This window comes from Netta rufina, assembly GCF_964035555.1.
Source record: "Netta rufina genome assembly, chromosome: 1".
NCBI lineage: Eukaryota > Metazoa > Chordata > Aves > Anseriformes > Anatidae > Netta > Netta rufina.
The window spans coordinates 56,142,536-56,158,645 of NC_140123.1; the positions used below are offsets into that span (position 1 = coordinate 56,142,536).

A 16,110-nucleotide genomic window follows, 5' to 3' on the forward strand; every position below is an offset into this window, starting at 1 on the left:
ACAGAAAGAAAAAAAAACACCTCTCAGGCTTTAATATAATTAAGAATTGGGAAATGCTAGAATTATGTATCCATAGGTGAGTGGAATTTGATGCACTAAGTTTACTGCAGGACTGGAATGTAGATTTGTACTTCCTGACCCCTTTACGATTTCTTTTTTTTTTTTAAATTTTTATCTTTCAGTTTACTGTTCGCATAGCATAAAAACACATAATGGCAGTATAACATCAGTAAAAGTGTTTGGGACTGTCATACCAATGAGCTGTAGGGTGCAATAAGATCTTGAACCATAGCCTTTCTTTTGTATTTTAAATACTGAATAAAAGAAAGGAAATATATTAAGTAGAAACAAATGATGGAGGTTGATAGGTATTGGTATTCTTTATCTACATAAGCACATTATAATAAGTATCTACTGAATTAGGGTTTCTTTTTCATCCAATATTCATTAAGTTCTGTCACACCATATAGTTTATAAAATCACCTACTGTTACCAAGGTCTGAGAATTTGAGCACTGCCGGGAGAATTGAAGATGGTAAATGTATTTCTTTTCTGCTATATTTTTTTTTTTTTTTTTTTACTCATCCCAAGTTTATGAAAATTAAACTTCTGCATAGGACTGCAGACACTTTTTTTTTTTCTTTTTAGTAAATTCTGCAGCAGATTTTGAAGAATTGTAAATTCCTACTGTATTTTTTCATTTTTCAGGATATCGTACTTAAGAAAAAGTGTAAATTGTATAGTGATGTGTGTGTGGTACACAAACAGAAACATAGGGCAGGCAGAGCATGTAGTCCGGAGCACTAGAAACCTTACATTAATTTCAAGGCCTGTTTAACTGGCTTTACTGTGAGTCTGAATTATACACTTACCATGTTTTTTTCTTTGTCAAAATATGACACACACACATAAATTCTTATGTATGCATATATGCATGTTAAAGCACCCACAAACACTTGTATGATCACTTTATAGGTGCTGCTTTGGACACAAAAGTCACAGTGTAGTTCATTTATGTGTGGAGTGCCTATGTCTTACCTTTATGGTTTATATACATGTTTACCATGTATTCCAAAATATACTGCAAGGAAGGGATTAATAGTAGATCACAGACCGAGTAGGTAAATTAATTCTTTTTGTTTGAATGTGAGAATATATGCATTGACTATATATGCATAGACAGATATTCTGGGAGAGAGGATGGTTTAAGACTTACAGGAAGGAGAATTGGAAATTAAGCTGCATATTTTTCTGTAGTCACAATATGTCTGAACTACCTTCTCATCAGTAGATAATGTTATGTACCTGGAATGGGCAGTGGGGGACCTACTTAAGTGTAGATAAAACACATTCAGATAAGATGTAATAAAAATGATACAGAAGTGCTATTGCCTTTACATGTAAATAAGTATTTTGTAAAAACAAACGTAGGTGTACAATAAATAATAAATATGAATATAAAAGTACAAACATACAAATTTATAAATACATGCCTTTTTTTTCTTTCTTTCTTAAATGAAACCTCATAAAAACTGATCAGACGGTGTTTCTTTCTGAAAAACATGAGTACACCTGCTAGGGTATCTTTTTATGTCATTTGGATAATAAAGTCATCATCATGCCCTCATGTGGATTCTGTAGACAAGAGGTTCTACATGTGGTCCCCTGATAATTGCCTAAATTAAAATATTAAAGGCCTAACAGCCGTTGCGTTGACCTTTTTCTGCCTTACTGCAGACAGATGAGCTGCTGTTTATTGCAAAGGTTCCTTCCCACAGGTGAAGATTTAAGTGAGATTCCAGGACCCTCTTCCCTATCCCCTTTACAACGCCGTATATCAGAGCCCTGCTGTTTCAACAGCTTTGATTAGAGTCTTCCATCCCCAGAATGCATCTATCACAGTATTTTAAAAATATTTCAGGTTCCAGTGCTCAAAAGCAGCAGTTTAGTAAATATTTCTTACCCAGGAATTGCTCATTTAAAACAAAGTTTTCTATGGCTAACCTCATTGCTACAGTGATGAAATCAAACAGAGATGAAAACAAGAATCAGCAATATACTAACTAACTTGTTGGCTGGTTAACAGCAATCAGCCTCTTCAAAAGAAATTTTTGAACTTGTGTTATTTTTTTTCCATGAATATTGCAGAATCAGAGCTTTAATTGGGGCTGTGTCCTTACAAAACAAAGCCATGGAAAAAGCTGTGTAAACATTAAAGCCTCAGGGGAACAGCAGCAACAGAAAAAAAAAAAAAAAAAAAAAAAAAAAAGGTTTACAGTTGAGAGGGTGAGGCAGAGAAGGAAAGTGTTACAGACATGAAAACCACAGGATCAGTATTCCTATAGAGCTGATAAGCAGAGCTCCAAAGTTCCTGCTGAATACTCCTTAGTTGTATTCCTCCCGGAGCCTTCAGAAGGTCTATAGTGGAACGTGTGGGATGTGATTACATGTGTACGCAGAAAGGGTGTGATTAGAAGGGGCATCCTTCATGCCAGGTGTCAGTCAAAAATAATTACAACTATTTTATTACAGTGATTAAATCACAATTGGATACATGGAGCATTGAAGTTTAGAGTGTGTAACACAACCTAAATTGTTAGATCAAAATTAATGTGTTTACCGTGCATTCTAGGAGAACAAAAAAAGAATTTTGACCATCAGGTGAAGATTGCATTCCTGTTTGTTTTAAAGGACAGAATAACTTCCAAGTATTTTTCCTGGTGGAGAAAAAAGCTCCCTCCCCCATCTTTTCAGCTTCTCTGACAACAAATTATTATCGTAGCTTTTCAAGGGACAAAATAAACTTGATAAGTTTAATGAGCATTATAATTTAAATCTGTCAGATATGTTTTATCACAAGTTGAATTTTTGAATTTTTTTAATGTAAAAATTATTTTTGCTTCTTACTTTTCGAAGGTACGTGTTGACAGTGGCATACAACAAGGAAGTGATATTAGCATTTATTATGATCCTATGATCTCAAAAGTAAGTTGATTATTTTCTTAATAAATAGTCTGAAGATAAGAAACACCAATTTTGTAGGCAGATCATTGAAGGAAATTATATTAAAGGATTGGTAAATCAGTATTGTAAAGATGCTGAGCATAACATGCCTTGAGGGAATATGGAGGAAGCAAAGGAAGATACAGAATAGAGGAAGTTGAGTGTTACTTGTAAACAAAAAATATCTTTTGATACAATAATTGTTTGTTTTGCAGTTTCTGATTATTAATAGGATTCTAATTTAAACAGAAGCATGTACAATCAGACTTGGATGCTGCTACTCTATCTTTTAATGTAACCTAGCTAGGCATTATTGTAATAGTTCTGGCTACCAAAGAGAAGCAGTGTGTGATACATGGTTGAAAGTCTCTCGCACTATTCTTATTCATCAGTAATGTATTGGTAAAATTAAACTCTGACTTTATAGCCAGATTGTCAAAAAATTCACATTTACACCTTAGAAGTTGGCTGGGACATTCAGTAGTCAGGAGAATCAGTTAATGCTCAATCTCTGCTCTAATCTTCTATGCACCCAAGGAAGAGAGAGCCGTTTAGATGCTTATACTGGTATAAAGTGAAGGTGATTGGACTTCTTTCATAGAATGGGTTAAGAGATCTTAGTTTTCTCTTGGTGTTTGCCTCTCTCTTTGCCTCTGAAGCATAGATCCACTAATGTGTGAGAAATGTTTTTGTGACTGCAGAAGTTGTACAAACTGTGTTCGTTTTAAATGCTTTTCAGATTCTAGAAACAAATAACATTGTTTCTTTTGTTTTTTAGCTGATTACCTATGGCTCTAATAGAGCTGAAGCACTGAAAAGAATGGAAGAGGCTCTGGACAATTACGTAATTCGAGGTAACTACTGAAATTTAGGTTCCTAGTGCGATAGGCTGGCATCTGTTTCAAGAAAACAGCTTGAAAATATAGTAATTAGCAAATTGAGTAAAGTTCCTGCTTCTTAAGTGCAAAAGAAAACAGGAAAAGCTTGTGTTAATTAAGCTGAGAAGATAAATCAATACTGAAGAGATTTTTTTTTCTCCTTGCTTATGCTTTGGGATTAAATATTTCTCTCTCTAAATATTTAAATTGTTTCCTTAAAGGATTTTCACAAAATGGTGTCACATAATTGATGTATTACTTTACATTAATGTTGGGAAAAAAAGACCACTGCACTGTAAGAAATTTTAAGTAGTTGCTGTTTTATAGCACTGTAATACATTGGCTGCGGACAAATTAATATCGGAATACAGTATTTGGTTGTGTGTGTGTGTGTGTATATATATATGTTTTTTATTTTCAATGTAATTGTTTATATTTGGTAAATAGAGATATAAGCAGAATGTGTTTCAGCTCTTGCTGACTGACTGCCTAGAAGAAGTAGATGCTCTTTCAGCTTTCCCAAGCAGCAGGGGTGAATCAACCATGACCACTTTAACTCTTTTGAAGTTTTACAAAGGGAAGTTGTGGTTTGTCTGGAAGAAATCTTTACATCTTCCTCTGTGTCTTATGGAAAATGCAGAAGGAAAACTCAGACTAGGAGGGAGAAAAATAGGATTTCTTATTCTTTCTTATCCAGGAGTTGATTAGAGAAGGGAAACTGGCGTGTCACAAAATCTTCATTTTGCCCCTTAACTGTGTTTTTTGAAGAAACTGTTTTTTAATTACCAGTATACTAGTAATTTCATTCAGTAGTATACTTAGTGAATGAAGGTAGCAGGGAAGGCACCTGTTGGAAGGTTTGTTGCTTTTGTTGCTTTTTTATTTTTATTGATTATTGGACAGTTCATTCAATGATTTGAAATGGGAGAAATACACAGGACACGTTTAATTCCTTCCATAAGTGGCTGAGAAGGAGGAGCAGGAGATCCTAGCTCATACAGAAGACAAGCACATTAGTGTTTCTGTAAAACTTGATATGGCTTTAATGCTGTTGATGAATAGACATAGTGAATAGTACAGATGCCATTTCAGGCTCAACAGATTTGTCTATCTAGGGGAAAATGAGCATTCCTCTACCACAGTGTAGCGAGATAGGCAGCAGGACTAGACATTGGAAATGAGCTGCATAACTCTTTAATGGGTTTATACTGGTGGAACTTGAGCCATTAGCCTATTGCAGTACAATGTGTGGATGTAAATCCCTGCTGTGTATCAGCAGAGTAAATGCATGTGAGAAAGAAATTTACGCCACTATAGCTAAACTGATGTGGGAGTCTTTTTTTTTCCTTTTTTTTTTTTAATGGTGACAGGCTTTTGATTCAAGATGAGTTGTATTAATAGTAAATGATGCTAGAAGGGTTATATTTAATAAGAATATTGACATTGCGGAGCATGATTTTTGGTTGGGATAAATAATAAATATGATATCCTGCTATAATGTGGGATGGAACTTAATCATAGAACCACAGAACGTCCTGAGTTGGAAGGGACCCACAAGGGTCATTGAGTCCAATGTCTGGGTCTACACAGGACTACCTAATAGTTTGTTCTTAGGTATTTTACGTAGAATCATAGAAAGGCTCATTGGAAGGGAGCCTAAAGATCTTCTAGTTCCAACCCCCAAATATAGATGCATATGGACCTATGAACAGTTGTAAAATGTATATAAATATCTAGAAAGGATATGACACCTGATGTCTGAAAACTATTAATTTGTGTTTTTGATTTTTTAAAACTTTTTTAAAATTAATATGCATGTATGCATTTAAATGTCCATACCTGATCTCTTTCTAGTAGTTCTACCAGTGAAAAAGCTCTTCATCTATTAAAAACATCTAAAGAGGTAATAAGTTAAGTACAGGTGAATGTGTTTTTAGTGTATTGCAGAAGACAAATATTAATTTATCATAGGTTTCAAAAGTAGATGAATTTTCAGGACATGTTTTCAGTCGCGATGAGCAGTGGTTTCCATCTGAAAGCCGACATGATTTTCATGTAGTTTTACTCAGCAGATAATTTATTCTCAGGGTTTACTTAAAATGAAGCGTACATGGGTATTGAGGTATCTCTTTTCTAGTGTGAATAATGCTTTTGTACTTGTCGGTGCAGTAAAGAACATTGCAGACAGGACAGATCAGACAAGTACAGAACTTCAGTTGTTCGGAGGAGTTGTCTCTAATTAAAGTTCAAGTAAGCTTAACAAGTGATGAAGAAATCATATACTCTGTTTAAATGGACGAAAGTAAACATCAGGAAAGTAACAGCAATTTCATGCGTTCTTTATAAAGCAATTTGTATGTTTTTGCTTTAAAATGTTATATAAAACAATATTAAACCAAATGAATGTCTCTATATAACTAAAGATCAACATAGTTGTACTGAATAGTGTGCTTCATATTTCATATTCTGAAAAAAAGCAATTTATTTGAATCAGCTCTTGTTTACTTTGTATTTTAGAGAGAGTTTATTTTCCATTCTAAGTAGCAAGTCTTTTACGAGTTTCAAAGCATTTTATCTAAGTGTTACTAGATACAGTTAGTGCAAATTGCACAGATATTACACACTGTGAGAATTTAGATGTAAATTCTCAAGAATTGCCACATTTCTGTAAACAAAAATGCTCGCTTGCTCACCTATGGTGGGGATGGGATGGGGTGACTGGGTAACAGGTCAAGGACCATCTAATGGATAGCTTAGGGACTGCTAATGGAAGATGGAGTCTTTCCCATCACTTCTGTGTCACCAGTTCAAAGCAGGCAAAAGTTGGTAAGGACTTTTAGTCACTAATATTTTGATGGTTGCTTGCTGACCTGTGTGAAATCAGTGGTCTTTACTGAGTTCCTGGAAGACAAATGTCCTCTTGGAACAAACGCCGACATACCGTGTCATTCATGGCAATCCCCGTAGAGAACCCAGGGACTGAGGCAGCACAGTGACCTTCCTGGAGGTGCCTCATACAGGATGGGTTGAGGTGTGCTGAGAGTGTGTAGTGCAAGGACTTACTCTGCTGCTCCTTGTGTGCTGTCTGTATGAGTACATATTTGATTTCTGCTGCTGTGACTTTAGGTAGGATATCCAAGCATTATCCCATTGCGTTTTAACTCCATTCCACTTGCAGGGAACAAATCTATTCATTAGTAGGTGCTAACAATGTGGCTAACCCAGGATACATTGAATGTGGTCATAGGGAAGCAATCTGCATCTTACTTCCTTTGTGATATCTATATTGTAATAGGCCAGATGAAAGTCTAACACTTTAGGAGTGGATTGGATTGAATGATTTCCTGAGGTCCTTTACCATCTAAATTATTCTGATCAGAACCTACTCTTCCATTGAGAACTGATCTGAATTCAAAATCCCAGCTGAGATTTCTGAAAGAGGAAAGGTATGATTAACATTGCTATTCATGGGTCTTCCAGTATGATTCAGGGGTGATTTTAATGTTCAAGGTCTAACCTGTGTTTATCGCACTTACAGTTTTATCCAGTGATTACTGGAGATCTTCTAAATACTGAAATATTAATGTCATTGGTCAAGCATAGTAGTGTTGCTCATTGGGCTGAGGCATGAATAATTCACCTGTGAGTTTGTAACACTATTAGTAGTTCCTCTTTCTCCTGTTTTATGTCATCTTTCATGTGAAATTTAAGGTTTTTTTTTTTTTTTTCATTCTAATTTAGACAATAGATATAGGATTCTAGAATAATACCTCTTAATGTGTTTACTGTATGTGTAAACATAATGTGTGATTTTCCGTTTTCTCAGTTTCTCTAAGATTTTAGTACGTTTGTCATGTAATCATTCATGATGCTTAATAATCAGTTCGTTTAAAGGAGAATGTATAACCCAGTATAATTTTTTGGCAAGTTTACATATGAGAAGTGTTTTCATTTAAATAAACAAAATGAACATATTTATGCAGCAAGTAGAACTGAACATCAGCTCAGTGGAGGTTTGATTGGGCAGATAGCTTGTATCATTGTATGCAAAGGTTTCTGTAATCTTTCCTTAGACCTCTCTTTGCTTTTTGTCTTCCCTGCTGATTCAAGCATAAAGCACCAACATGAAATTAACAGTCATTGTGAACAGTCAGCCTTTCCCTGTCAAGGTCCTGCTTGCTGCATGTCATATAATATTTGGAAAAAAGAAGAGAGAGGGGAAAAAAGAGCATCTGAGGAAGGAGTAAGAAGCAGATGAAACAAGGAGCAGTAGAAATAGGGGAGCCACCAACTGTGGCTTTTTCCAGCATGGAGTAGAAGAGCAAGCACCTAAAACTGAGAAGTGTTAAATAACCATGGTGAATGTTTTGAGGAGAATGGGAATATAGAAGTGAACCCCATGATATGAACTGAGACCTGAAAGAACAGTGCAGCAGAAACTGTTGTGTGAGTTTTTTCCAGCTGTAAACACAGTAACTAGGAGGAAAAAAAAGAATACTGTGCAGTAAACTTCAATGAAATCCAAAAAACTGTTTGTTATAAATTACTGAATTATTGTATTTTATATATTACTTAAAAGATACTTCTTGATGGCAGTGATGCAAATTGCGTGTTATTTTGTATTCTAATCTCATGCTGGTGTGCTAGTGAGCTCACTGGGGTTGTGAAAAATCTTTGTATGTAAACCAACTTTCCTGCAAAGTGCCTGTTCTTAAAAAAGGAAAGCCTCGTTTTTCTGCTTGCACTTTACAAAAGAGCTGCAAGGGATTCCACGACTGACCTGTGGATTTTCCCCCTTGCATAGCAGAGGCGGAGAGGTTTGGGAGCTCCGCAAGATTCAGTGTGTTCTCTGACCCTTTGCAGCAGAGATCGGCTGGCTCCCAAGCGGGTCACTGTGGAAACTGAAACCAGAGAAGGGAAGGCAACTAATGGATAGCAGCTCCCAAGCGCTAGAAGAGACCATTGCAGAGTGCTTGGTAACGTCAGCATAGAGTACAGATGCTGGCATGAGGGAAGATTCTCCTCCTGTTTGTCCCATCCCTTTTATCTTAAACCAGTTCCAGGGGAAGGAGTGGGAATGGTGGTTTGTCAGGGGAGCGTTATGGCATGCAGTTTAGGAATGTTTATTGTCTACTGCTATACGTGGGAGGGAGAGGAAAGGACAATCAAAGTACAGACTGATCAGGTGAAAAAGGAATGTGATGTTATTGATGCAGGAGAAGAGAGAAAGAAAAGTTTGCATTTTTTTTGTGTCAGGGAATCTGCGGAAGTGAAAAGTTACAAGAAAATCAGTGTGACACATTGAGACAATAAAAAGCATGTACTGTTACTTCTAGTTAAACCCCTTAGATATAGGGTTGTCCTGGCGGTCCATTCCTTTTCTTTGGAGTAAAGGGCTGGCCAAGGAGAGGGTGATGGCAAGGTGGCCATCATCTTCCTCTTAATCTTAAGATTTTCAGAAGTCTACGCAGTACAAAATTTAGTTTGATCTAATATTTTTTCAGTAGGATACTACCATTATGTAATCTGTTTTTTTTTTTTTTTTTTTTTTTTTTTTTTTTTCTTATTTTCCTTCTTTATCCTGCTCTATGAGTTTTGTGAGCTCAAGACTTTAATACCAGGATGAGTTATCATTTGACTTGAAATACATATTCAACTCCAAGAGTCAGTGGTGCACTGATCTTGTATGAGAATTTTATGTGGACGTTTGTGTATTAAAATAATAAAAATACTAATAAAAATAAGCCTTTCTTTTTGCTTTTGAGATTTGACTTTGTATGCACATTCAGACTTCTCTGAAGTAAAACAAAACACAGGCTTTGAAAGGCAACTAAACAGTTGAGTGTTGAAGGATTTAGGGAATATTATGACAACTTTTGGAATTACAAACATGGAGGCTAGCTGAGTGGTAATTGTGAACTTTGAAAAGTTTGTGTTCAAAGTGTTTTTTCATAATTGAGCATTACCACAGATGTGCACATTGTTTTAAATAGAAGCATAATAAGTTTTTCAAAACACGGCACAGGTTAGCACTATTTTTTGTTAAAGAAATTGATAGGAATGCCTCTAAACTTCATAGCATTTATTCTTATTCAGTATTTAAAATGATTGGTGATAATTTCTTTGCTATTTTTGTTAAAGAGAAACCTCTAGTACAGTACTCTATGCATAGTTTTTGCAATCAGAAAGTATGCAGTTCGTTCTGTTCCACTCAGCACAATTGGGAATTATCAGCAAGTTAAGTCTATTCAACTGCTTATCTACAGAGAGGCATGTAGGACTCCAATTAAGTTTACATGGATAAATGCAGATTTATGTTTGCAAATGTCAAGATGACAGAAGCTTAATGCTGTAAAAAGGCTAATCAACGCTGAATATGTTTAGTGTCAGTAAATATTTATAGTGAAAACATGGCTTGTGGTTTTGTGCCTTAGCATTCCAGGTTTGTACAGACTTTTAGTGGGTAAAAATAATAGTCTGTTCATAAACCTGCTATAAAACTTGTGTTTTCTATAAAACTAATTTTATTGTCTTTTTCATCTTTCTGTTTTTTGGAACCCAGGAGAGGGGCTAGGCAGCATTTTGTAAGTTGATTAAAAAATCAGGTAAATTTACCAAGATTTTAAGGTAGATAACCAGAGAGTGTACAAGATAAGAGACAGTATGTGAAGGAATTTCTTCCAAATATTTTATTTTTTTAATGAGGACTTCTTCAAAACAGTGCTTACTAATCAGTCCTGTTGAAAGATGTGAATATTTAATATGTTCATGTGTTCATTAGGCAATAACTACAGTTTAACTAGAAAGCTAATTGAACATCAGGATTACATATATGTTTATATATAAGATTTAAAAATATATACATTTCTTATTTCATTAGATCTCCAGAAGTTAAGTGTTAGTCCTCTCTCTTTTACAAGTGTGTTCTGGAAAATAGTGTGTCAAAATTGAAATCCATGAGGTACATCCTAAACTGAGCTTCTGCTGATGTAATGTAGTATGAAGAACACAGCTGAGTGAAAGAAAAGAAAAGAGGCACAAGGAACATTGATTATTTTTTATTATATTTTGACTTAGAGAGACGAAGAATATAACTGCAACTGCAGTTCTGCATCAGTCTTAACGGTGTAAAAGAATGATGCTGAAGTGAAATTTTGTTTTCTGGAGGGGAAATAAATTGATATGGTTTTGGATTTTGTTTGTTGGAAATGTCATGGCTTGTCAGGTTAACAAATGTGATTTTGTTCTTGGCAGACTGCAGACCCGGACAAGAACAAGAAAAATCCCCTGAAAACCGCTGCAACATAAATATAATATACTTCAGTTTAGTGTGTAACTTTGCATGAAATAAGCACTGCCTGTTAGCCTCCGTTTGATCCTGTGAGAGTGTGGGGCTAATGTCTGGCCAGTGTTTTGGAAGCAGCAGGTAGTCAGGAGCGAGCTGCTGTAGGGGTCCATATTTCTGTAGCCTAGCAGTTACTCGCACACAGATGGAGACCTTATGAACTTTGACAGAGGTCATGCTAAATTGTAAATCTAAAACTTCTAGACTTCTGAAGGATTACACTGGTGCATTATTATTATTATTAATTTTTTTGAGCATACGATTAGGGACACCACAAAAGATAGTAACTCTGTTTTGAAAAGTAGATCAACCATGCAGTCATTATTCATATACCGATTATGGGGATCGATAGTCTTTTATGATACTTTATATGGAAACTGCATATTAAAATTGTAATTTACATGCGTAGAACACATTATATTGCTTCCCAGACACCTAGGTTTGTCTGCTCATTTGAACTCAAAAAGGGAATTTTAGAGTTTTAAAACATTTCAGAAGTTTCTGATTTTTCTGGTACAAATGATTTGAAAATAATTAAGATACTCGGTGTTTTTTTGATGTCAGGTCTTCTGGGGCAGTCAGTTGAGACACCAAGCTCTCTGTCATCTGTCATCAGCCATCATCTCACTGGGGATCTTATAGCTGTTTAGGAAAGAAAAACATGAGATGATCTGGTTACACATTGTAATGCGTTTAAACCCTGCATTCAGTCAAAGTCAGGGAGCATTGAAGAGCCCCTCTTTTGTCTTCTAATTACAGTCCCAAAACTGTACTTAATAGATGAAAATCTCTGATACTTCAACTTTCCATGCAAATGGAAAAATTTGGGGGAAGGGATCAATACATTCATGCATTACTAGTTCTATTTTGTAGCAACCAAAGAAGGACTTTTTTTTTCAAGTTATAGTCATTTGGTATTTAAAAAAAAAAAAAAAATATATATATATATATATATATAGTATATATATATATATTTTTAGTGGACACACAAAGTGAGTTTGATTCTGTGTTTATGAAATCAAGGTCCATGAATGACTGTCTGGGTCAGAAGCAGCAAGGAAGCTCTTTTAATCAAATGGTCAAATTTTCATCTTGTCATCATTGAACTGGTTGCGTAATGTGCTTCTTTAATGGCTCATGAACTAGTCTTTAAAGCTATGACTTCATGATTCAATGAGGCTGAGTCTCATTCCATGTGTTGAAAGTGGTTTCACTAATGGCCACACAGAGAGCTTGAAAATTCACACCAGCAGCAGACTGTAGGGGGAAAAAGCTTTAAAACAGTTTGAACTGATCTGCACATAAAATAACAAGAATGTTATTCATACTTCTAAACTGGAAAAACACAAAGGGAAAAGAAGTAGAAGCATAAAAGAATCTCCTTCTGTTGCCCCAGCAATTCACAGTCACTGTACTGCTAGTGTCTTTGTGTTAGTGATATCTGTTTCAATAGGGGAAAAAAAAATCCAAATAGCTTAACTTGCAGTTGAGAGTAACCAATAGGTTTCTTTGTTTTATATGTTCCACGAGAATCTTTTATGACATAGAAATTATGAAAACTCTACAAAATCTGTATAGTGATATAGTGTATATATAGGCACACATTTACTGCTACTATGTATAGTGTGTATATATATAAATTATGTGTACATATATATATATTTGTGATAAAACTTCTTACCATCTCTCGTTACCATGACTGAGGAATTACTGTGACATATATATTCCACAGCAGTGCATGTATGTAAGGTGGCAGGTTAACAAGATAGGCTGGGATTTGTTGGAATTGTGCTGATATGCATGGTCATGACACATCTGTCATTTCAGTGAGATGACCAAAAGTCTCTTGGTTGTGCATGCTGTCATTGACTTAACTAGGTGTTTGAACCAGGCTTGGCGAGGTGAAAATTCTTTCTCTTAATTACTTCATAATTAACCTGAGTGTTTAAGGAGGGTATCTTGAAGCAGGAGTGGAGAAAACTGGTAAATTTGCTTTGATTACATCAGTACTATGGTCTCTAAGTTGTAAACAAATATTCTATGTAATTGAGAGCATGTATTTTTAGAAGTTGTTTCCTACTGTAATTTGATTAATAATTTCACCTGATTTTTGTATTGGTGTTTTGTTTTCAGGTGTGACTCACAATATCTCTTTACTGCGAGAAGTGATCATCCATCCACGCTTTGTCCGAGGAGACATCAGCACTAAATTTCTTCCTGAAGTCTATCCTGATGGATTTAAAGGTTTGTTCCTCTTTGGAATGCTTCTTACGTTTCTTTTTTTTAATTTTTTTTTTCTTTCTTGAGAGGTGTTTGTTTCTGGTTATTATTCCTTTTATATTTATAGATTGTCATGTTCTCAAATCAGTCTTTACAGTTTTTGTATGTATCCGTGTATACACAGTTTTTTAATAACACATGATTGAAACAGTTACTTTCTTCACTTTGAACAAGACAAAATATATATTTCTAGTAACAAAATAGTAAATGAAATACAACCAAAGTCAAGCAAAACAATTTGTAGGTGATATGAAATATGTAAAATAAACATCAGTTCAACTCTACCATGCTGCTGTGCTTCATTACAGACAGTGCTCCTACTGTTAACTGGAGATGAGATTTCTCTTTACCCACCACTATTGCTTCTCCAGTTGGTCTGTGCAGTATCTTCAGAAGCACCTTTTGGCACCCTTTGTGTTCACTGCAGCATTGTGTGCAGAATGTAGGCATTCTGTTAGAGTATTCCAGTAAGCTGGTCTTAATACTCATTATGCACAGTAGTGGGCATTGCCTGAAATTATTGTCGCTCATAAGCTAGGTTAACATGAACACAAACACAAATATTTCTTTACAACATCCCAAATGACAAGTTGTAGAAGTGTATAACAACAGTTGGTAGAGGAATGTAAGTAAACGAATAGATTGGTTTCCTTTCACAAGGATCAAAATTTTAAAGGTTGTCTTCTCTTTCAGCCAATCTTCTGTAGATTCCTTCTTGACCCATGTGGCCAGAGACTCAGTCTTTCTACAGGCCTTACACCTCAGCTGACATTCATGAGGCAGAAGCTCCTCCTTACTTAAAAAAAAATAAAAATAAAAAGATAATATAAATATAAATATATATATAAAAGTTCCAGTGTTTATAGCTCATCTTTTGTGGGTGTTTTTATGAACCTTGCGGAGATTCCTTCATCCCCCATTCATTATTAACCCAATGTGGCAAAATCCTGGTCCCACTTGGAGACAATGCTGCCACTTGGAGTCACCAGAAATGACTGGCACCTCATGAAATATAATGTCATTAAGAGCAGAACAGATTTTTCTACCCCAGGACTCAGTGTGTGAGTTTGGTGCAAAGAGTACTCACCCACAGAAGTACTTTATATCATCGTGTAGTTGGCAGCTTTATTTGATACAGTCCTACAAGTGGGATTAATGCATCCAGCTTGTTCTTGGCTCCTGACTGAGGCAAAGGAATAAGAGTTAGTCACCTTGGGTGGCAGTAAGCTTGGGATGGTTGAAGCTCAAATGTTCTTTGTCTTCTTTGCTAAGGTACTTAATCTTCAGGTAACTGAGCTGGCTTTCATCCATCATAGACTTGAAGGTACTCTGATCTGCTATGAAGGCTCACTGCTGCTGATTAGCCGGTCTGTCTCCCTTCCCTGCCCTGACACTTTTATATGGAATCCCATGTCCCATCTCTTTGATGGTTCTGGGACTTTTCAGTCCTTTTCCTGAGTGGATTCAGTTCCCTAAACCACCAGAACACTGCATTTTTATTGTTGCTGCCTTTGTTGCAGTAGTTTTTTGAGAGTTATTGGGTTGACTTAGCTCATGGAGGAGTCTGGTATACTTAGGCAGATATACAGAGTGACTGACAGGCTAGAATGGGGAGAAGGGAATGGAGGAGAAAGGAAAGGTTGCAAACTATTGGGTAGGTTTATACCATGTTGTGAAAAGGCAGACTCACCTGGCATGCAACTGGGAATGATGAAAACAGAAACCATTCTGCCCTTACTTGTGCTAATGCGTCTGGGGTCCTTGGTCACTTCTTAGAAGATGGGACATGTTTTGCTGATGCAGTTTGTTTGCTCTGTTGCTCTGTATTTGTGACACTGGGAAGGAACACTTATCTGTTGTTCTTTTATTCTTTAAAAAAAAAAAAAAGTTTATATTGCAATGTTAACCTATATATAATCAGTTAATTACTTGTTGATCCACAAGTTTCAGGATGACAAATTTGTTTGGGGTCATTTGACTTGAACTGTATATGCATACATTTGTGTGCACGTACTCATGCAAATGACTGATTAATGTTGCAATCTTGAATTAAAAAAATAAATCTGTATTAACAGATTCTTAAAGATAAGCTTTTGCTGGAGACACTAGAAAACAAGCAAAGAGATAACATGACAGTTCCCCAAAGGAACTAATGAATGTTGTGAAATGATTAGACTTTGTTCATGCAGAATGAAAAGTCTCAATCCTCTCCTTCTGTGCATCAAATACAGGCATACATTAGCATTCGTAATGATAATAATGATTTCTGCATTTTATTTACAAAGCATTTCTATTTCAAATCAAGAACACGCATTCAAGAATACCGATTCAAACCTCACTGAAGTAATTGAGAGCCCTTTTAATGATGTAGTTCACACTGGATCAGACCCCTCTGGCTTGAAAAATTATCAGTCATTTGAATTAGAGGATAGTTTCTTAAGTACCTATTGAAAAATATTTCTGCAGATGTAGAGACTCTAATGGAAATTGTTGAAGGCAAGCTAGAGTGGTGGGAAGATGATGCGTAGAAACTCAGCAGGAGAAACAAAGGAAAATTAGCTTATACAATGCAAGTCCTGTATTCACTTCACCAACCTTTTTATA

The 16,110-nt window shown here is 35.6% G+C and overlaps 1 protein-coding gene across 1 annotated transcript in view; it reads left to right on the plus strand.

Moving 5' to 3' along the window:
• PCCA (propionyl-CoA carboxylase subunit alpha) overlaps positions 1-16,110 on the plus strand; it is a 282,975-nt gene that overhangs the window by 125,925 nt on the left and 140,940 nt on the right. Inside the window, exons 15-17 of the mRNA XM_084306585.1 lie at positions 2,917-2,985; positions 3,782-3,857; positions 13,360-13,470. Of these exons, the coding sequence (XP_084162711.1) occupies positions 2,917-2,985; positions 3,782-3,857; positions 13,360-13,470 (256 nt within the window). The remainder of the gene's footprint in view (positions 1-2,916; positions 2,986-3,781; positions 3,858-13,359; positions 13,471-16,110) is intronic.